General features: G+C 45.6%; 1 protein-coding gene across 1 annotated transcript in view; it reads left to right on the top strand.

The window, feature by feature from the left end:
• Positions 1–22,469, top strand: part of Syne2 (spectrin repeat containing nuclear envelope protein 2) — a 268,150-nt gene that overhangs the window by 9,378 nt on the left and 236,303 nt on the right. Inside the window, exons 2-5 of the mRNA XM_032907953.1 lie at positions 17,132–17,193; positions 18,923–19,018; positions 19,119–19,196; positions 19,279–19,371. Coding sequence (XP_032763844.1) covers positions 17,132–17,193; positions 18,923–19,018; positions 19,119–19,196; positions 19,279–19,371 — 329 coding nt within the window. The remainder of the gene's footprint in view (positions 1–17,131; positions 17,194–18,922; positions 19,019–19,118; positions 19,197–19,278; positions 19,372–22,469) is intronic.

Below are 22,469 nucleotides of genomic sequence, written 5' to 3' on the forward strand. Positions count from 1 at the left end.
CAGATAGCTCACTGACTAAAGGCGCTTGTCATCACGCCTGAAGAACTGAGTTTGATTCCCAGGATCCCCATGGTGGGAGGAGAAAACCAGTTCTTCCATGTTGTCCTCTGAGCTGCACATGTGCACACCCAGGCACAAAGCTCCTGTGATGGGTAGAGGTTTGTGTGAGCATTGGAAAGCCAAGCCAGGCAGAGATGCCCCAGGAAGAGATTTGACAGTTCTGTGGATGGGAACCACCCTAGACCTCAGTTTTGTGTTTGAGACAGGTTCTCACTCTATTGCCCAGGCTAGCCTAGAACACTCAGGCTTCAGTGGTGCTCCTGCCTCGGTTTCCCAACTGCTGAGACTATATGCGCCCTCTACCGTGCCTAGGTTGGAAGCCCTTAGCATGGGGAGTAACATAATCTGATTTCTATTTTACAAAAGGTCACTTCATTTGCTGCAGGGAGAGGGACCTGGGAGGATGAGGAGAGAGAAGTCAGTTAGGGTGCTTTTGGGGGTGCTTTAGGGGAGGTATCATGGTCTGGATCAGGGGATGTGTGGGGTGAATGAAAAAGAAATTATATGTAGACGTGCTCTGCTTCTGCTTTGTGGGATCCAGGAGCAAACTCAAGTTGTCAGGCCTGGCCACAAGCGCCTTAAACCACTAGGCCATCTCATAGCTCTGTTCTACTTCTTCTGAGCACTTAGGGTTTGACTTACTTACTTGCTTATTCATTAGTCAGCGTTTTAAAATTAATTAATAATTTGTAGACAAGGTCTTCTATGTGGCCCTGGCCTGCCTGATAGTCACTATAGCCCAAGTGGCCTCCAAAGTTAGAACAATTCTCCTGCGGTGGAGTGCAGGGTACAGGCATAAGCCACGACGTCTAGCTCACAGCACATAGTTTTGTGTATGTGTTGTGTATAAGCTGCCTGGCTGAACACGTGTGGTCATACACGGCACATGTTTCTCGGTAGTATGTTCATACAGGGGCTCCCCACACGTATGTAGACAGAGTCAGTATAAAGTGATACGTACTGAGAGAGGCCAGAGGTGCACTGTGGGAGAGTGAAGTTGGGGGTTACCTCACCCCAGCTCAAAGTCAGGGGAAGGTTCCAAGAGGGAGGGATTCCTACACTGGAGACCCTGTTAGAACGGGAGGAGGGTGAGGATGGGAGGAGTGGATAGGGCAGTGGCAACAGCGTAGGGAGGAGTGGAGGGGGAGGCTGAACACGCCATCATGGAAACGAATGGATGGACCAGAGTATGGATGAGTTGTGGAGGGTGAAGCTCTCCCTGCCTTGAAGCAACAGAGAGGTGGGGCTCTTTCTAAGTCTAAAGGGAACAATCAAATGACTGGGCAGACTCACATTCGTACCTAGCTTTGTAAACCCCCCAGGCTATGTTGTGGGGCGTCTTCGTGGGAACCAGTGTGGAGGTAGGGAGGAAGGATGTCGTGATGATGCAGCTGAGACATAGTGGTGGCCTGATCTGGAGGTGACAGTCAAATTGGGGACAGACAGAGGGGTCTTCAAGAGGTATGGCCTAGGCATTAGGGCTTTTTGATTGACTGAGAATTGGGGAGAGAGTTAGGAGGAAGGAAGTTAACAGAGGCTTTCAGGTTTCTTCTTGGGCAATGGAGTGGAGGATGGAACTGTTCATTGTCAGCAATGCATGGGAGGAAGGGAGTTGGTTAGAGATGACTCAGTATTGGAAACGTTTTCGGAGGTGTCTATGGAACAACTTAACTAGAAGTACCTAAATAGCACTCAGCTAGACAGGCAGGAGGCTCAGAAAGACGGCCACTTAAGGTATGTATTGTCAAGGGCCATTAGAGGTAGCAACCCCTATCACTGGAGTAGAGGAGACTTAAAAAAAAAAAAAAAAAAAAAAAAAAAAAAAAAGGGAAGGGTCCAGCTAGACTGTGACAGAGATAGGAAGAAGTAAAACAAGCCTAGAGCTGGTCAGAGAAAGGTGTCCCGAGAAGACCGACAGCAGGCGAGTGTGGATCTGAGGGTCACAACGTTGAAGAGCTGTCCAAGAAGGGAGAGGGAGGGAAATGCCTTAGATGTCCAGTGAATCCTGAGAAGGATCTGTGGCCAGCATCAGGCCGTTACAGGTGGCCTAGCTGCTCACTGAATGCAAGAGTCGTAGCTTCTATCTCAGAGGGCAGACGTTAGGGTAGTAAGGAAGCTAAGGCAGGACAGTGCATGGAAGACGTTTGGGCTTGGTGCTGGGGGTATCGCTCACTTGGTAGAACACTCACTAACCGTGCATGAAGCCCCAGGTTCCATTCCCAGCCCTGCAGAAACGGCGATCCTGGGAATCCTAGCACCTCTGAAGTGAAGTCAGGGGGATCAGGAGTTCCTCAGTAGCATAGCAAGTTCAAGGCCGGTGTGGGATACATGGGACCCTGTCTCAAAACAACCAACCAACCAACCAAATAACCCAAACCAAAATAAAACAACAACAACAAAAATTTAAAAAAAGAGATGACTAATTTTGGGCTTGGTGAGAGAGGAAGATGGTAGTTGGAGAAGGCATGAGTTGGACATTTCAGCTGACAGAATTATAAAGACGTGAACATGGATTTTTAAAATCAGACACATCTGGATTTTAAGTTCTCTAAGAGAAGTAAAATCTGGGCTGGGCTGTTGGAGGCAAGGAGGCCTTTGTTAAATGCTTCAGTGGAGAGGGAATGACAACCTTTGTCTTCTCAGGACCCCAGGTCTCGTGTCTGTCTCCTCCCAAAATGTGCAGGCGTTTGGAGAACGCGGCCGTGGTTCATGGTTCTCTTCATGAGCTCTTCCCTTGTTCTTGGACTTGACCGGTTCTGGCAAGCATTCGTGGGCCCTCTGGGTGTGTGTTAGGACATCCACGTGGATGATAGATGCATGTTGATATACATTAGATTAACAGCCTGGTGGATTATTACCATACTACTTTGGTCAGATTTTCCTGTTCCCGTCTGTTGTCTCAATAATGAATCGTGTGTAAAGTTGTCCAAATAGGTTTAGGGAGATATTCCCCAAAGGGAGGTGTGTGAACTCATGTGTCAGAATCTCTTGGAGACAGAACCCAGAAACTTGCACTTGAACCCCAAATAATATGCCAGTTTTCTGGGAGTGAGAATCCCTGTTTGAAATCACAGGCAGCTCTGGGCAGCCTGGGACGTCAGACCTCTGAAGTCTGCTCAGTGGCAGCAGGATTGGGCCCCGGGAGGAGCTCAGGCTCACTCATCTTGGCTTTCACAGGAACTGGTTCCAGTTTTATTTGATGATAAGATGTAGATAGGAGGTGGTAGTAAAGGGTTGTAGTCTGTATCGACAAATATAATAAGATGTTGGCTTAGTTATTCCGTTGATATGAGTGAGCAGCCCAGGTTTGTCAGACTCTGGGCGTTGTGTCCGTGTTGCCCGCTCACTCAGACAGCCAGGAGCTATATTCCAGGGAGGGTGGAAAGGGCTTAGTGTAAAATCTCGGCTGTTTACACAGGGCGTGGCTCACTTCTGTGTCAGCACCAACTTTTGAGTGTCACAAAGGCCCAATGTCGAAATCACAGGCTGTTCAATTTCCTATCAAATGAGGCGCTCAAACCTCTGAATCGGTTGTGGAAATAGCAACATGGGCCCCCTGCCCTTTCCCCGGCCATTTAACTGCTCCTGAAACCCACTGTTTGAATTCCTACAGCATGAAAAGCACTGTGCATCCAGGTGAAATGGGAAACCATCGGGCTGGAGAGATGACTCCGGGGTTAAGAGCAGTGGCTGCTCTTCCAGATTCCTAGAAAATACATGTCGCCTCTGTATCTTAAGTTCCAGGAGCTCTGATGGCCATTTCTGGCTTCTGGGACACTGGGACACTGGGACACTGGCACATGATACACAGAGATACAGGCGTGCAAAACACCAGAATACAAAAATAAAAGCAAGAAGCCCCCAAACCAAACCAGGAAGCAAAACTGATATGGCTATAAGCATTAGCCCCTGTAGCTCGGGAGGAGGTGCAAGTGTCTCGTCAGATAATTCCAGGTCCTAAAACAATACTCATGGGCTGTAGGAGCACTTACAGAGCATACCCGAAGCCTGGGTTGGCTCCCCAGCATTGCACAAAAAGGTTAAAGATAGCCAAATGTGGCTTGAATGCCTTTAATCCTAGCACTGCGGGGAACAGAGGCAGGCAGGTCTCTAGGTCAGTTCAAGGCCAGCCCCGTCTGCATAAGGAGTTCTAGGCCAATCAGAACTATACAGTGAGACCCAAAACAAAAGAAAAACGTTAAAAATAAAAATGGACATATTATCTAAGTCAGTTGTTTGAAGTGATGAACTAGGTATTCATAGAGTTGGGCAAACTGTAACCACTTCTGATTTTAGATCTCGTTCAGTCGCTTGGAAAACATACCACTGGCTTTAGCTACCTCACCCCCATCACTGTACCCCTCAGAAACTTCCTGTTGGGCACGCCATAGAGATGAATTGTGTAATTTGTGATATTCTCACGGCTGGTTTCTTTCGCTTAGCATTCGGTTTTCCATGTAATCACTGATGTTTACTTGCACAGACTAGGCATTGTTCATACCAGGAACTAATAAACGGCTTTGCAGAGGGCGAGATGTGAATATTTTCATCTCTAAGTACTGCAGAGTCTCTGCTAACTACCTATGGTGTTGCTTTAACATGAAAGCCACCTCAGGCAACGCTGAAAAATATGGGTGTGTCTGTGATCAAATAAAATTTTATAAAGCTAGGCAAAAGATCCTAGAAGGCCAATTTATTATAACTTCCTGACTCTAATCCGGGTCAGTAGAGCAAATCCTCCTAATGACTAAGGTGGGTACCATTGCCCCATTTTACTGATGGGAACTGACGGGAAGACATCTGGAGACCAGTGTGCCTCTGTCTCCCCCAACTGCACAGCTATGGGATCATAACAGATCTGGGGTCACATGGAAGTAGTAGCATGGCTCTAAAAATGGCGACTTAGCCTCAACAACCATTACAGATTGAGATGAGCTGTAGCTTGTGAGCAAATGAACGTCCCTGACTCTCTGAGGCCAGGAAACAAAAACTTGGCCAACTTTGCTTTTCTCTAAGGTCGAGCACGGGGCCAAGACCTGAATGTGGCTAGTCTTGGAGACGGGATCAGGAGCTAGGACTGCCTTACGGCCTGTGAAGGGTCCGGAAGGAAAGAAGCCAGAAGTGTTTGGGCTGAGGCTGGAGTGGTACTGTGGGATAGGATGTCTCAGATCTCCTAACCCTACCTCCAAGGGCAAACATGGGAGCGTGGTTATGATTTCCCGACTGAACAGCATGGAGGGACACTGAGCAGACCTGTCTGACCATAGCGAGCAACATCCTGCCCGAGCTTATGGGACACTAAGCAGGGGAGCTGGAGTGCGGAGGGACAGTGTAGAGAAAGAGGTGGGCACCAGAACTGGAAGGAGGCAAATGTGGCTGGACCTGAGGCTGGCGAAGGCTGGAAAACACATCCTGAGGTGCTGTGGAGACAAAGTCTGATGCAGTCCTGCATGCTGGGCTCCACAGTAGAGGGCTGCTTTCCCACATGGACGGATTAGATTCTGCAAGGGGGGCGGGGCAGGAGGGGCGGGGCACGAGACAGTGTGGAGCAGAAGTTTGACTGGAAGATGTGGCTGCACAGGGTCATGGGAGTTCTGTTTGTCAGCGTTAGTTCTGGGACTCACCTTACTGGGTTGGTAAGGCAGGTCTCAGCCCCAGAAGTATCCGTTTGCCTTTCTTGGTTACAAGAAAGAAAATCCTTTCCCTCTTTACCTGCCCAGTGCTTTAGCGTTTTCTTCTCTGGGTTATATGTGCTATGCTTTGATTTCCCTCAACTTGCTTCTTTATTTATTCCTGTTTGTTACCATTTCCAGGAGAAACAGCAGGCAGGGCAGGCTTGGCCTGTTAGTGCCCTCTCTGTTAGCTAGCAGGTTAAGATTCTTCTGGATGTCTGTAGGAACACATGGCTGAAATGTGCTGTTCAGACTTGATTATCCTCACCGGGAGAGGCCCAGCTAAGGATAAACTGGGAATATTATGTTAAAGCATTGCAACTGGGTCTCATTAACCCGTGCCTGTGCCTCCATAAGAAAACAGACTTGCCCTCTGCCGTGGTTCTTGGCTCAGAGCTCCTAAGGCCCTTGCAGTTTTCTAAGAATATCAGGGGCATTGGTGTTCTACTGTTCGTTCTTTTGGCCCTGTTTCTGATACAGAGCTCTCAAAGCCCTTGGAATTTCCTGGATAACAGGGACACTTTTTTCTTCCATTTTTATTAAATTGGATATTTCTTATTTACATTTCAAATGTTATTACCTTTCCCTGTTTCCAGGCCATCGGCCCCCAACCCCTCACCCTCCCCTTCTCGATGGGTGTTCCCCTCCCCATCCACCCCCCATTACCACACCCCAACAATCCTGTACACTGGGGATTCAGTCTTGGCAGGACCAAGGGCTTCCCCTTCTACTGGTGCTCTTACTAGGCTATTCATTGCTACCTATGCAGTTGGAGTCCAGGGTCAGTCCATGTATAGTCTTTGGGTAGTGGCTTAGTCCCTGGAAGCTCTGTTTGGTTGGCATTGTTGTTCTTATGGGGTCTCAAGCCCCTTCAGCTATTTCAGTCCTTTCTCTGATTCCTTCTACTGGGGTCCCGTTCTCAGTTCAGTGGTTTGCTGCTGGCATTCGCCTCCGTATTTGACATATTCTGGCTGTGTCTCTCAGGAGAGATCTACATCCGGTTCCTGTCGGCCTGCACTTCTTATCTTTATCCATCTTATCTAGTTTTGGTGGCTGTATATGTATGGGCCACATGTAGGGCAGTCTCTGAATGGGCGTTCCTTCAGTCTCTGTTCTAAACTTTGCCTCCCTATTCCCTCCTAAGGGTATTCTTGTTCCCCTTTTAAAGAAGGAGTGAAGCATTCACATTTTCGTCATCCATCCTGAGTTTCATGTGTTCTGTGCATCTAGGGTAATTCAAACATTTGGGCTAATAGACACTTATCAATGAGTGCATACCATGTGTGTTTTTCTGTGATTGGGTTACCTCTCGAAGGATGATATTTTCCAGTTCCATCCATTTGCCTATGAATTTCATAAAGTCATTGTTTTTGATAGCTGAGTAGTACTCCTTTGTGTAGATGTACCACATTTTCTGTATCCATTCCTTTGTTGAAGGGCATCTGGGATCTTTCCAGCTTCTGGCTCTTATAAATAAGGCTGCTATGAACATAGTGCAGCATGTGTTTTGTTGTAGGTTAGAGCACTTTTCGGTATATGCCCAGGAGAGGTATAGCTGGGTCCTCAGGTAGTACAATGTCCAATTTTCTGAGGAACCTCCAGACTGATTTCCAGAATGGTTGTACCAGTCTGCAACCCCACCAACAATGGAGGAGTGTTCCTCTTTCTCTACATCCTCATCAGTCAGCATCTGCTGTCACCTGAGTTTTTGATCTTAGCCGTTCTCACTGGTGAGAGGTGAAATCTCAGGGTTGTTTTGATTTGCATTTCCCTTATGACTAAATATGTTGAACATTCTTTAGGTGTTTCTCAGCTATTCGACATTCCTCAGCTGTGAATTCTTTGTTTAGCTCTGAACCCCATTTTTTAATAGGGTTATTTGTCTCCCTGCAGTCTAACTTCATGAGTTCTTTGTATATTTTGGATATGGGCCCTCTATCAGTTGTAGGAGTGGTAAAGATCTTTTCCCAATCTGTTGGTTGCCGTTTTGTCCTAACAACAGTGTCCTTTGACTTACAGAAGCTTTGCAGTTTTATGAGATCCCATTTGTCGATTCTTGATCTTAGAGCATAAGCCATTGGTGTTTTGTTCAGGAAATTTTCTCCAGTGCCCATGCGTTCGAGATTCTTCCCCACTTTTTCTTCTATTAGTTTGAGTGTATCTGGTTTGATGTGGAGGTTCTTGATCCACTTGGACTTAAGCTTTGTACAGGGTGATAAGAATTCTTCTACATGCTGACTTCCAGTTGAACCAGCACCATTTGCTGAAAATGCTATCTTTTTTTCCCATTGCATGGTTTTGGCTCCTTTGTCAAAAATCAAGTGATCATAGGTGTGTGGGTTCATTTCTGGGTCTTCAATTCTGTTCCATTGGTCTATCTGTCTGTCTCTGTACCAATAGCATGCAGTTTTTATCACTATTGCTCTGTAATACTGCTTGAGTTCAGGGATAGTGATTCCCCCAGAAGACGTTTTAGTGTTGAGGATAGTTTTAGCTATCCTGGGTTTTTGTTATTCCAGATGAATTTGCAAATTGTTCTGTCTATCTCTATGAAGAATTGGATTGGTATTTTGATGGGGATTGCATTGAATCTGTAGATCGCTTTTGGTAAAATGGCCCTTTTTACTATATTAATCCTGCCAATCCATGACCATGGGAGGTTTTTCCATCTTCTGAGATCTTCAATTTCTTTCTTCAGAGACTTGAAGTTCTTATCATACAGATCTTTCACTTGCTTGGCTAAGGTCACACCGAGGTATTTTATATTATTTGGGACTATTATGAAGGGTGTCGTTTCCCTAATTTCTTTCTCAGCCTGTTTATCTTTTGTGTAGAGGAAGGCTCCTGATTTGTTTGAGTTAATTTTATACCCCAACACTTTGCTGAACTTGTTTATCAGGCTTAGTAGTTCTCTGGTGGAACTTTTGGGATCACTTAAATATACTATCATATCATCTGCAAACAGTGATATTTTGACTTCTTCCTTTCCAATTTGTATCCCTTTGACCTCCTTTTGTTGTCTGATTGCTCTGGCTAGGACTTCGAGAACTATATTGAATGAGTAGGGAGAGAGTGGGCAGCCTTGTCTAGTCCCTGATTTTAGTGGGATTGCTTCAAGTTCCTCTCCATTTAGTTTAATGTTAGCTACTGGTTTGCTGTATATGGCTTTTACTATGTTTAGGTATGGGCCTTGAATTCCTGTTCTTTCCAGGACTTTTATCATGAAGGGGTGTTGAATTTTGTCAAATGCTTTCTCAGCATCTAATGAAATGATTATGTGGTTTTTATCTTTGTTTATATAGTGGATTACATTGACGGTTTTCGGTATATTGAACCATTCCTGCATCTCTGGGATGAAGCCTACTTGATCATGATGGATGATCAATTTTTTTAAATTTGTGTGTGTGTGTGTGTGAGAGAGAGAGAGAGAGAGAGAGAGAGAGAGAGAGAGAGAGAGCGAGAGAGCGAGAGAGCACTCGAAGGCCAGAAAAATAACTTAATTCTTTCCTTCCACTACATGAGACCCAAGGGTCCAACTCAGGTCATCAGACTTAGTGGCAGTCCTAGGATCCATCTCTCTAGCCTGCATCTTTGGTTTTAATGAGGTGATTTTTGATGGACTCAGGTTGGCTATCAGAAAGGGTGTGTGTGTGTGTGTGTGTGTGTGTGTGTGTGTGTGTGTGTGTGTTATCACCTTATGCCCATGTCATTAAATCACCATAAAAGTCTCTGGGGAGGAGGTTTGGCACTCTTCTGACCCAGAAGTACATTTGGACACTGGAAGGGAGCATTCCCCAGGACTTATCAATAAAAAGAGTTAGGAAACACAGAGGGCTGGGAGAACTAGATGAAAGGCCTCTATACAATGACACGTCTGCTCCTTGATTGTTGTACTAGTGACTGTGTCTGTCACTCAGCAAGTGTTCTGAGCATATCTTCAACCTGTGGAGCTCTGGGAAGGGAAAGGCAAACACAGGAAAGTTTATTTAACGTTATGGGTTTTACACAGAGCAGGAGAGAAACCACAACGCTTAAGATTCGTAACTACAGTAAATGGGCAACAGGAGGGAATTTGAATAGCTGGAGACAGTGTTTGGCTGTATCCTTTAAAAATATACATACACATGTACATAGCATCATAACAAGCACGCTGTTTCATAACTCGTCTTCTAATGTATATTTATATTGTAAAAATATATTTTATTTATTTATTTTCGAAACAGAATCTCGTGTATCCCAGGCTGGCATCAATCTTCATATGTAGCTGAGGGTAACCTTGAACTTCTGATCATCTTGCCTTCCTCCCCAGCGCTGGGATTGTAAGTGTGCAGTACCACATCTAGTTTATGTAGTGCTGGGGCTTTGAGCATACTGGACAAGCATTTGACCAACTACAGCCTCAGACCAACTTGTTCTTTCCCCCGAAGCAAGCATCTTCAGTGGCATTTACACGTCAATACTACTCTTTCTGTTGGGCATATGTGTTTTCCGTCCTTTCTGTATTTGGAAGGTTATAATTTGAAATTTTTTCTTACAAGGTTGGCAGCTACCTTTTTCCTTTGCAGAGTGTGACTTTCCTACTTCGTCGGCTTGAGCTGTCACCCTGACGCAGCCCAGAGTTACCGGAGGGTGTCTCAGTTGCGGGCTTGCCCAGGTCAGATTGGCTTGTGAGCAGTTTTGTGGGTCATTTTGATGATTGTAGGTTGTCAGAGGAACCAGCCCACTGTGGGTGGGACCACGCCTAGACAGGGCATCTTGGCTTGTACAAGAAAGCTAGCTGAGCAGACGCCATGAAGAAAGCCAAGAAGCAGCCACCTTCTGCAGTTTTTTTTGTTTTTTTGTTTTTTTTTTGCCTTAAGTTCCTACCCCGACTTCCTTCAGGGATAGACTATAACCTAGAAATACAAGATGAAATAAGAAATGTTGCTTTCCCCCCAAGTTGCTTTTGGTCATGGTGTTTATCACTGTTACAGAAAACAAGAACTAAACTAGCACAGGGCCTGAATCTTTGCCCTTTTAATTATCAGTGTAAGAAAACGAAGCTACCTCATATGCATTAATTTAATCAACACTCATTGATTCCATGAATACTGACGGAGTGCCTTCTGCCTACTCAGTTCTACTGTAGGAGCTGGGAACCCTGTAAACAGCTCAGCTGAGCTCTTCCACATGCAGTTTCCATTGCTTTCCTGTCAGTCTAGAGGACCCTGAGGAAGGGTCACTGTTATCATTGAGAAAAACAAACCAAAACAACACTACAAATCCGGAGGACTTTGGCTAGGCATGGTGGCAGCCTTTAATCCCATCATCAGAGGCAGAGGCAGGTGGATCTCTGTAAGTTCAAGGGAATTCCAGGACAGCCATGGCTTCATGGCAGAAAGAGCCTATCTCAAAAGCAGGTAGGACTTCTCAAGAGTAAAGTTAATTTTTTATTTTTACATTTCTGATTTCTAACTTTTGCTTTCGAAACATTTGTGGTTTCCGATTGTACTGGCTGGTTTTGTGTGTCAACATGACACAAGCCAGAGACGTCAGAGAAAGAAGCCTTAGTTAAGGAACTGCCCCCATGAGATCCAGCTTTAAGGCATTTTCTCAATTAGTGATCAATGAGGTGGGGAGGAGGACCCAGCCATTGTGGGTGGGGCCATCCCTGGACTGGTGATCCTGGATTCTGTAAGAGCAGGCTGTGAGCCATGAGCGACCTCTCCATGGCCTCTGCATCAGCTCCTGCCTCCAGGTTCCAGGCTTGAGTTCCAGTCCTGACTTTCTTTGCTGATGAACTGGGACCCAGAAGCAGAAGCCCAATAAACCCTTTCCTCCCCAACTTCTTGGTCACAGCGTCTCACCACAGCAATAGAAACCCTGACTGAGACGTAGATCTTAAATTTTTTTTAAAAAACATTTTTAATTCATTCTCTCTCTCTCTCTCTCTCTCTCTCTCTCTCTCTCTCTCTCTGTGTGTGTGTGTGTGTGTGTGTGTGTGTGTGTGTGTGAATGAGTTCAGGTGCCTACGGAGGCCTACAGAGGCCAGAGGTATTGGATCTCTTGGGAGCTAGAGTTTCAGGCAGTTGTGGGCAATCTCATTGTAGGGGCTGGGAACCGAACTCAGGTCCTCTGCAAGAATAGTTTTGAGGAATATTCTTAATGCCCTCTCCCACTGCGCACATACTATACACACTATATTCACACACTATACACACACTACATATACACACGTCATGCACACACTACACATACCCACTGTATGCACACACACTATACACATGCACAGATGCTTGCATACACACACACACACACACACACACACTCACACACACACACTAGTGGGGAATGTTAGCCTAGGAACATAAAATTTATTCAGTAAGGAATTTGGAAATGATGGGCAGATTTTAATGAGGGGAATGGAAAATCAAAGTCCGGACTCTGGGACTGGATGTGTGGTCAGTTGAGTTGATAGATCGCACCAGGAGATGTGGCACTTCTGTCCTCATGGCTCTTGGCTGAAGAGGACAGCTGTGTGGTGCCTTGACCTTGGGGCATTGGGGCAGTCCTACTGTGGGAGGACTCGCCATGTTAGCATCTCAGGTGAACTTATGCAAGGCATTGGGACGTCTCTGAGACCCAGGAACCATGGTAGCTCCGTAATGAGCTAATTTGTAACGAACTTAAAATCTATGCTCTGAAGTTTCCCCTAATTTGTTTTCAGTTCAATTCCCTTGCCAGCTAAGGGGATGCTGTTGCCAGCTCACAAAAGGCAGACTGAATTGGAGCAAACCATGGGGTGTATTTTCATGGTAATGCTACCAAGAGAAAAATCTTTGCCTCCCTTTTCATCCAGCTGAGTAGTTTTGAAGAATGATAATGACGCTTACTTGAATGTTGACGTGGGTCACATCTGTCCCTTATTTGTCTCCCAAATCAAGATCCATTTCTTAGCATTTTCACAAAAAAAACAAAAACAAAAACAAAAAACCACCATTGCATTACGTCATTCTGATAGTCCTTTCATTTCTTCTCCCCTCCCCCACCACTGCCATCTGCTGTTTAAAAGGTCCTATTCTCTAGATGCTGGTCTAAGAAGGTTTTTATTAAGTTGTGGTAAGCACGTGTCTCTTTATTATTGGTCCCCCCATGGGTCAGTTTCTAAAAGAACAAAAGGTCCTAAGTTTCCTGGCTCAGGGTGAGCTGCTTGGCTCTGGTCCCTGCAGAATTAACTGTGCTACTGGCGGGGTTTGGGTGGTGGGGCAAGGTAGGATGAGAACCTGTGCAATCTGGGGTAAGGGATCCGCGGCATGGAGCATCTGCAGAGGTGTTTCGTGTACCGGGGTTGCCATTGAGTCAAGGGTCCTTGTGTGCAAAGGGCTCGGATTTCCCTGTTGAAGAGTTGTTCTCTTGTTGGACAGTAAGTTTTACAAAGCCTCAGACAGTTTTCCAAGCCCTTCTCTGCACGCCCCTTTGTGCACTACTTCTCTGTGGAGGGGGGTGCACCTGTGGGGTGGGGCTGGCTGCTCCTTTTTCTACACCCTCCTCCCCACAACACCCCCCACCCCGTTTCTGTTGGAGTTGAAACAAATCAGGCCAGCGATAACCAGGTTTCTTTATAACAGTTTGACTGTTCTAATTCATGTTTGTGCTTCTCGGTCAGGGCTTATACTCCTTGCTGACTCTTCAATCAGACAAGTGGCTCCAATTTCAGCCATCTAATGAAAACCCCGATTTTGGTGTCTGTTTTCCCACCCTGGGAAAGCTCAGAGACCCCAGGGTACTCAGCCTCAAGACTTGTTTTGTCTAGTGTTAAATGCACATGAAATACAAGCTCCTCTCTTTGGAGTGGAGATCAAATGACTGAGATTTACAGATGAATCCAGAGCGCTAACGCTCCGAGGCTGGGGAAGCACTTGCTGAACCTGGTTTTGTGCCGTGTTCCACCACCAAGGTTATTAACCTTCTTTCTCCAGCCCTGTGACTTCCCCGGCGTTAGGCAGCATCTTTCTGGATGTGGTGATATTCTTGCGTGGTGACTCCTTTTCCATACATTATCTCCTGAGTAGGAGACTCTCTCTTGGTCCCTTGGGGATGGATAAATAAGAAGGTTGATATTTGTCGTTATTTTTTAAATTTTATTTTAAACTTCTGTTTTATAGTTGTGGAGGACAGATCTCTTCTTGCTTGGTAAATGTACATTCTGTACATGTGATTTGATCTTGGAATTATCAAAACTTGTTTTCTAATATTGTTCCCCCCGCTGAGAAATAAAATGAGCTCTCTGTGCGTTTTGCGATACTCGCTTAAAGTTATTTCTAACTGGAGAGAAGTGTGGAGAGCACACTGTAGAGATCCCAGGAGACTTGGTAAGGCGACTGTGGTCCTTGTCACTCTTCAGTAAAATAAAATTAAAATAAAAAGCTCCCAAACCCCTGAAGAATCCAGTTGGCTTGTGGGAACCCAGTTTAGTTTAACTGACAGCCATTGACCCCCCGATGAGGTGTCAGTCATTGAAGGGTAGCCGACTTAAACCTGTAATGCAGGGAGAATGGGTTTGATGGAAAAAGAGATACAGTCAGGCTAAGGGTGTCTGTATTCATCCATGACACTTGTGCTGTATAAAAGTTGGGTAGCTTAAAATGTTGCTTAAGAGGGGGTTATCAATTTAAAACATTTTAAGGTCCTAAATTTGGTGTCACACTTGTAAGAATATGTTACAGGAACTCCAGTGGAGGTGACTTGGCCCAGGTTAGTGTAATGGAGATAACAAGCAGATGTCTAGAACGTATGTTCATGTTCATGTTCATGTTCATGTTCATGTTCATGTTCATGTGTGTTTGCGTATGTGTTGTTGTTGTGGTTGTTGACGTAGAGACTCTTACTGGCTGCCAGTTAACTTCAGGGAGTCCACCTGTCCCTGTCCCCATCTCTTCATTTCTAGGCGTAAGAGCAGGGAGCACCATGCCTACCTTCTCTTGGTAAATTCTAGGGAGCAAAATGGAGATCCTTTCGCTTGCGAGGCAAACACCTTACTGACTCAGCTAGCTCCCCAGCCTCAGAGGAGGTTTTGAAGATGGACCTGAGAGGATTTCCCAAGGTGTTAGGGAGGAACCGAGAGCTAAAGAGGTGAGCCAGCCAGTGACACGGGAAGAAAGTGAGAGTGTGAGTCCTGAGAGTAGGAGGCAGTCATTCTCTGTACTGGATGCTGCTAGGTGATCCTGGAAAGTGCAGGCCGAATATCGGCCGTTGGTTTTAGTGAGAAGGGAGCACTGAGAACCTTGCTTCATGGTGACCTAACAAAGAGTTGTGTCCGTGGGATGGTCAGGGCCTGACTGTGGGGGACCACTTATGAGCGAGGGAGGAGAGGGCCTGGGAACAGCAGACAAATGAAGCAATGCTGATGGGGAGTGGGTGCTGAGGGAGGTTAGTTACCATTTCCAGAGGGAGAATTAATAGTATGTGTTTGTCCTGATGGGAATGGCTCTAGGCTTAGGGAAGGAGATGATAGGGAGTAGAAGAGAGGGAAATGTCTTCCACTGGGTAACGGAAATGGGAACGAGTGAGCAGGAAGAGGGATGACGATGAACTGAGAGGGGCTGGTTGATGTGGCCACTAGGCCAGAGTAGAGTACCCTGGGGGTTGCCACATGAGGTTGCTGGGTGTCCTGGGAAGAAAGAGCTCATGGGCTGGGACTGTGACTTAGTTGACAGAATGTTTACCTGGCATGCATGAAATCCCCCATTAAATCCCCAGCACTGTGTAGACCAGGTGCCCATGGGGAGCACACCTACAATCCCAGCCTTAGAAGGCAGAGGTAGGAGATCAGGAGTCCAACATTATTTCCAGCTACACAGTGAATTTTAGGCTAGTCTGACCTCCTTGAGACACTGTCTCAAACAAACAAATAAAAACAAAAACAAACGAACACCCCCTCCCCCCCAAAAAAAAACCCAAAACAAGCCAGCAATGTTCTAGTTCAATTTCTGTTGCTGTGGTAAAATATTCTGGCAAAAAAGCAACTTAGAGAAAGGTTTATTCCGCCTATGGCTCATTATTTGAGAAACATTAAGCCTGGAGTTCAAGCAGCTTGTCACGTCACATCCACGGTCAACTACAAAGAGAGTAAATACACCCTTACTTGCTTCTAACTTTGTCCTGTCTCATCTGGTTCAGATCCCCTTCGTAAGGAATGTTGCTGCCCACAGTGGGCTGGGTCTTCCTGCATCAAAGAAGAGTGTAATGCCCCACGAACATGCTAATGTGATCTAGATGATTCCTCATTAAGATTTTCTCCCCCAAGTGATTCTAGATTGTGTTGAGCTGGCAGTTAACACTAACCAACACAAACAACAGCAAAAAAAGGTCTTAGCAGAGTTTGGGAAGAGACATTGGCTCTTTGAAGAAGGAAATTCGAAGTTAACACGCATCAGTCTATTAGTGGGAGAGAAGTATCAATTGTCATTGTTGGGCAGCATTGAGGGTACCAATGGGTGCTGGTGACACTGAGCATCACTGGGGGGTGTCTTAGTTACTTTTTTTTTATTGCTATGACAAAACATGGCAAGCAAGTGAGCCTCTGGACAGAGGGGGAAATGGATGTCCTGGCCCCTGTGTATACCCGCCCATCATGTGAAGAGGTTGGGGAATTGAGACTCAGTGCTTGTGTGCTCAGCCCATAGAATGGAAAGTCTCTGCTTGACACTGAGGGAGTGGGATGCTGAAGGAAGCTTAACAGGGCCACCTCCCACAGGGCAGGGGAGGTAGATTTGAGTGCCTACCCTGTCACCTGTCCCAACTCCTGCCTACACAATGGCTACGTGTTTGCTATGTGCCGGTCTGTGCCAGGCATACTGGGTAAATCATCTGCCCCTCAAGTCAACCTCCAGAGGTGGGCGCTTGTCACTGCCTTGTTACTTCTCAAGGTTTCATAGCCACTCAGTCATGGGAACAGGATTCGAAACCAGGTCTCTATGGCTTACTCAGTATTAGGGCAATCTTACTGGCTACATTGCTTGATACAGTGTCAATGTCGAGCTATAAGGACCTCAGTGAACCTTTTAAAACATCTTCTGATGTCCCACGGTGATTCAGAGCCGGGGGGGCTAGGGCCACTTCTCATTCTTAACAGTCTTTTAAACAGAACAAAGCTGTGAAAGATCTCAACTATTTTCTCAGTAAAAAATATTGAAAACCGTCATTTCTTGTCAGTTGAGCTGTGACTTTAAGACATATTATATCACATTATTGACGACTTCTGAAACAGGTGTTCTTTGGTTGAACAGCTGACGTTTAGTCTGAATCTGACTGCGTCTGTGGACAGACACACTTCCTGGGTGATGGACTTTAGGTGCTTCCGTGGCTTCAGGAGTCTGCAGGCTCTCGTGTTGTGACCACTGTTGTCTCTTCTTTCCTAGCCGAGCAGGAGGACACTCAGAAGAAAACCTTCACGTGCTGGATAAACTCGCAGTTGGCGAAGGTGAGCTGAAGTCATGCTGTGAATGCTGTTGCTTCCTCAGTCCCACAGCTCTCACCCCAGGGTGGTCAATGCCTGCAATTCCAGCACCTGGGAGCTTGAGGCAGGAGGATCAGGGGTTCAAGGCTCCCCTTGGCTGTGTACTGAGTTCAAGGAGAGCTTGGTTCTATGTGAGACGCTGTTAATAACAAACATAAACAACTGAGCAAAATGAGACGACCTGGAGAAGGTCTCAGAGAAGGTCACGGATGTCTTTTCATAAGAGAATGCTCTCACATTGGTGTCCTGGTTTATCTGTCCCTTTTTCCTGGAACGAGAAAAAGGCACCTGAGAAGGAGCTGGACAGTGCTGTAAACATATTTAGAGTGGCAACACTTCTTTCATCGAATGACATAATGACAGCGTGATGTTTGTATTGAGTGGTGACGGCCGCCAGACACCACCCTAAACTTGTTCCGTGTGACGATGAAGAATGCTTATGACATCTGTTGTTTTAAAATCATAGCTTACGAAACAGCACACTCTAGAGCACTGTTTATTTTCAACTTAATTTCACTGTCGTTTTACACTGTGGTTTTCGATGCGGGTTTTTTTTCCTCTCTGTTAACCAGGCGGGTTTTGAACTACTACATCTAAGCGATTCACCTGCCTTAGTTTCCCAGTAGTTGGGACTATAGAAGGGCTCCTGCCTAGCTCACTTGTTCTTTCTGTTCTTTTGCTGGACATCGAGTTCAAGCCTCCTAGGCTAGGCAACTGTCTAGCTATTGAACTATATATATCCTTGAATTCCCTATGATTATTTTCTTTTAGAAGTTTATTTATTTGTACGCACACTTGCCTTTGTATACAGGTGCCCATGCCCAGAAGAGGTCCACAGATGCCCTGGAGCGGCAGTTTTGAGCAGCCAAACATTACTAGTGCTGAGAACTGAACTTGGGTCCTCTTCAGGAACCCTACTTGAGCTAAGCTGTCTCTCCAGCCACACTTCCTTTTTATGTTTGAGACAAGGCCTTACTATATAACTCTGACCTGCCCAAAAGTTACTATGTAGACTCATTAAGCCTTGAACTTTTGGCCATCCTCCTGCCTCAGCTTTCTAATGCAGGCTTGTTTCACTTTACCAACCTTCCTTGTGATTTCTAAATGATTTTACAGTATTGCTATGAGAGAGAAATATGATTCCTATAGAGAATGCCTGTGTCTTGCCCCTGGTCAAACCCTTGGCGAGGAACAGTGCTGGGCCACAAACTCAGTCTGGACCTAGGGACCTCAATCCAAATGCCACTCCATCCTCTGTCTCTGTGGCGCTGAGAACCTCAGATGACCTGAATGTCTGATTAATGATCTCACCCTCTGTCCTCCCTCTCTGCCCGTTCCACACAATGGATGTCGTTCTGACCAAGGGGAGACACATCCTCAGTAATGCTCTCCCAGGGGCTCGCTATGGCCTGATTCCGAGTGTCTGTGACTGTACTCTCTGTGCACAAGGTTTAGGGCCATGAAAGCTCCACTCAGAAAGAGATTGTGTAACTGGGGCTAAGCCACGAGATAAAGCAGGCTCGCTGTCTGTCTTGCCATGCTTTGGAATGTAACTCGTGAGGACTGTATCATTCTCTTAAGACAATACCTGCTGAATCTCAGCGGTTGTGAAGACACAAAGCTCACTTGGGAGGTGGTGCTTACCAGTGGTTTGGGACCCTTGGCAGATTACTGTCCTCGTTTCCTTTGGCAGCACGCGCCTCCCTCTGCTATATCCGACTTATTCACAGACATTAAGAAGGGCCATGTCCTCCTGGACCTGTTAGAAGTCCTCTCGGGACAGCAGTTGGTAAGATTTCCAATTACAACAAGACACTTGGTTGGTTTTGTTTTTTTAAAAAAAAAATGTACTTCCTGTTTCTGAGTAATGCGTGTGCTTGAATTTTTAGCCTCGGGATAAAGGATCTAATACATTCCAGTGTAGAATCAACATAGAACATGCCCTGACATTCCTGAAAAACAGACATGTAAGTCACATCTGCAGATTCGCAGGAGGGTTGGGCGCAGTGGGAGCCTGGCTCCCTTTCACCGGTGTTTCTCTGTTTGCAGATCAAGCTAATAAATATCCATGTTGCTGACATCATAGAAGGAAACCCGTCCATTATTCTTGGCCTGATTTGGACCATCATCCTGCACTTTCATGTAAGTATTTTGGTCATAGGAATACTACTAGTCTATCACACAAGAGACACAGGGTGACATGCATGTGATTCAGTCCCGAGCTGCCTCTGTAAACAGGACTTGGAATCTCCAACAGGTAGTGAACATATGGCAAAGACTGCTTTTGCAATACATGTGTGCAATTTATATATATGTATGTATATATATTATATGTGTGTACATATGTGATGTATTCATATATTTGTATATATTCACATACCTATTTATTCACAGGCATACATATAATCATTATGCAGTCCTCGATAGCCTGGAACTCTCTATGTAGATCAGGCTGCCCAAACTCACAGAAATCACCCCCTTTCGTCTCCCAAGTGCTGGGATTGAAGGTTGAGAAGGCAGAACTTTGAATAAGCAGGCCTTTTTCATGGCACTTCCTTCTGAGCCCTCTCCTTCCCTCTTGAGTTTTGGGTGTGGCTGGAGTCCTTAGAAGGTAGCCTACTCTGCTCCCCTGCGTTGTTCAGGAGAGCCTCGGTCTTTCTCTTACACTTTCTTCTTCATTTGTCTCCACTCCATTCTTTTGGCACTGTGGACTGACACAGTGTCCCCCTGATACAAAGACTGATGCATCCGGCCCCTCAGAGGAAGACAAGCAGCCGGGTATGGTGTCTCCCTCCTGTAATCTGCAGGAAGGTTGCACAGGAAGGTTGCTGGGAGTTCAAGGTTTGCCTGAGCTTCCAGTGAATTTCAGGTCAGACTGAATTACAGAGTAAGACCTTGTTTGTTTTAGTTAGGGTTTCATTGCTGTGAAGAAGAGACACCATGACCAGGGCAACTCTCAAAAGGGCAAACATGTAACTGGAGCTGGTGTATAGTTTCAGAGGTTCAGTCCATTTATCAGCATGGTGGGAAACATAGTAGCTTGTAGGCAGACGTGGTGCTGGAGGAGCGATTTCTACATCTTGATCCACAGGCAGCAGAAGGGGGCTAGCTTCTGCAGGCAGCCAGGAGGAGGCCATCTTCCACACTGGGCAGAGCTCGAGCACTGGACATCAAAGCCTGCCCGCGCTGCAGTGAGACGCTGTCTCTAACAAGGCTACACGTCCTGCAATAAGGCCACACCCCCTGATAGTGCCACTCCCATGGGCCAAGCATTCAAACCACCCCACTCACTCAGACAAAACAAAAACAGAAGCTAAGGAAAGTAGTCCCTGGGATCTCAGGAACTTCTGTGGGACTGAGCATCCCACGCCCTCAGGAGGATATCAGGGCAAGCGTGGCCGGCCCACTGACTAGGAAGAAGAGCTGTTTATTTTTCCTTTGAACTGTGAAGACATTTCAGGAGGGAGAGCGGAAGGATGTCTGCAGAACATGGATTGTTTCCTACTGGCTGAGAGCTCTTTGGAGTAGGCCGAATCTCCAGACGTCTCAGGATGCTTTGACTCTCAAAGTATTTCTTCTTTGTTTCATGAGTCCCTGTTTGGGTTTTAATTAGAGCCCAAATTTCATTTCAACAAAGGAAGGCGTGTGGCAGGCCCATGGCCTTTTACTCTTGTTTTCCACTGGACTGTGAATGTCCAGGGTTCGCAGTCCTAGCCTGAATTAACCATTACAGTGCCAGTCTATACCAACTCTGCACGGAGAGTGCTTATTATTGCTGCTTTAAAAAATAACTGTATAATTATGTACGTATCGGGGAACAAATGCTTCTTTTAGAAAGACTTAGAATATTGCACAGCTAATTGATATAAAGTTTGGGTATTTTTTTCCGGGTTGCATGCATTAGTAGCTATAACAAAATAATGTGCGTGTGGATGAGGAGAACTAAATTTGGGAACTAAATTTCCTCTGGGAGAGGAGGAAAGTGGAATTGGAGACAGAAAACAGCACCTAACATGGTAAGATATTAAAATTGGATAGTTCGGGGCTAGAGAGGTGAGTTAGTGGTTAAGAATCTTCTAGAGGACCTGGGTTTGATTCTTGGCCTCCAAATGTCATTTCATAATCCCCAGACTTAAGGGATCCGAGGTCCCTTTCTGATATCTGTGAGTGCCAGGCACGCACGCAGCACACAGACATACATGCAGGCAAAATATTCATATACATAAAATAAAATTAAACATTTTGGATGGTTTTGAGGTGTTTATTCCTATCCCTGTATCATCCTAGGTTAATTAATTAAATAACTAAAAATTTCATTATAGGTGAGAGAGAGGATGAAAATGCTTGTATTCTACCATTCACCGATAGTTATCTGAGAATAATCCAATATTCAATCTTTTTGTATACAGCAGGAATTAATACTTAGTCATCTCTGGGTCCTGTACAAGTAGATTATTCCAATCAAGGATTGGGGATAATTCTAAAAAATGTTTCTGTTTGAACTAAATGTGTATAGACTTTTTTCTCGGCCTTATTCTGTAATGTAGCGTGACAGTCATCTTCATAGCATTTGCATTGTGTTGTATCTATTACAGGTAACCGGGAGATGACTTAATGATACTAGGGATATGCAAGGAGTGTGCCACGTATGTCAGGAACCTGAGCCTCCTCCCACAGCTGTCTGCCCCTGAATGCCGGTCCCTCTTGGGTACTGATGGCAGCTGTAACTCAACAATATGGGGTCACGTTACCCATGCTGGTTTAAACTGTTCTAAGGAGCTTGTCTCCAAATCGGTGGCTCTCAACCTTCCTAATGCTGCAACCCTTAATACAGTTTCCTCATGTGGTGATCCCCAACCATAAAATTATTTTGTTGCTACTTCATAACTGTAGTCTTGGCACTGTTATGAATCATAATGCAAATATTGTGTTTTTTTAATGGCCTCAGGTGACCCCTAGGAAATGGTCACCAGATTCCCAAAGCGGTCACAACCCACAGATTGAGAACCACTGCTCTAAATTTATTTCAGTTTTAATAGAAGTGTGTATGGCATTGGCTGTAAAGTATTCCATCTTGTTAATGGACAGCCAGAAGGCTCACATTTCTAATGATAGGTAAGTTCAAGTATATCCTTAGGATAAAACCTTTGTGTACGACTGTAGTAATTCACAGGCCAAATCTTCAGAATTGACAGAGAATTTGCAGTTTGAAAGCTTTGGAAATTGATTACACGGTTTGA

The sequence above is a fragment of the Rattus rattus genome, chromosome 7, assembly GCF_011064425.1.
Source record: "Rattus rattus isolate New Zealand chromosome 7, Rrattus_CSIRO_v1, whole genome shotgun sequence".
Classification (NCBI taxonomy): Eukaryota; Metazoa; Chordata; class Mammalia; order Rodentia; family Muridae; genus Rattus; species Rattus rattus.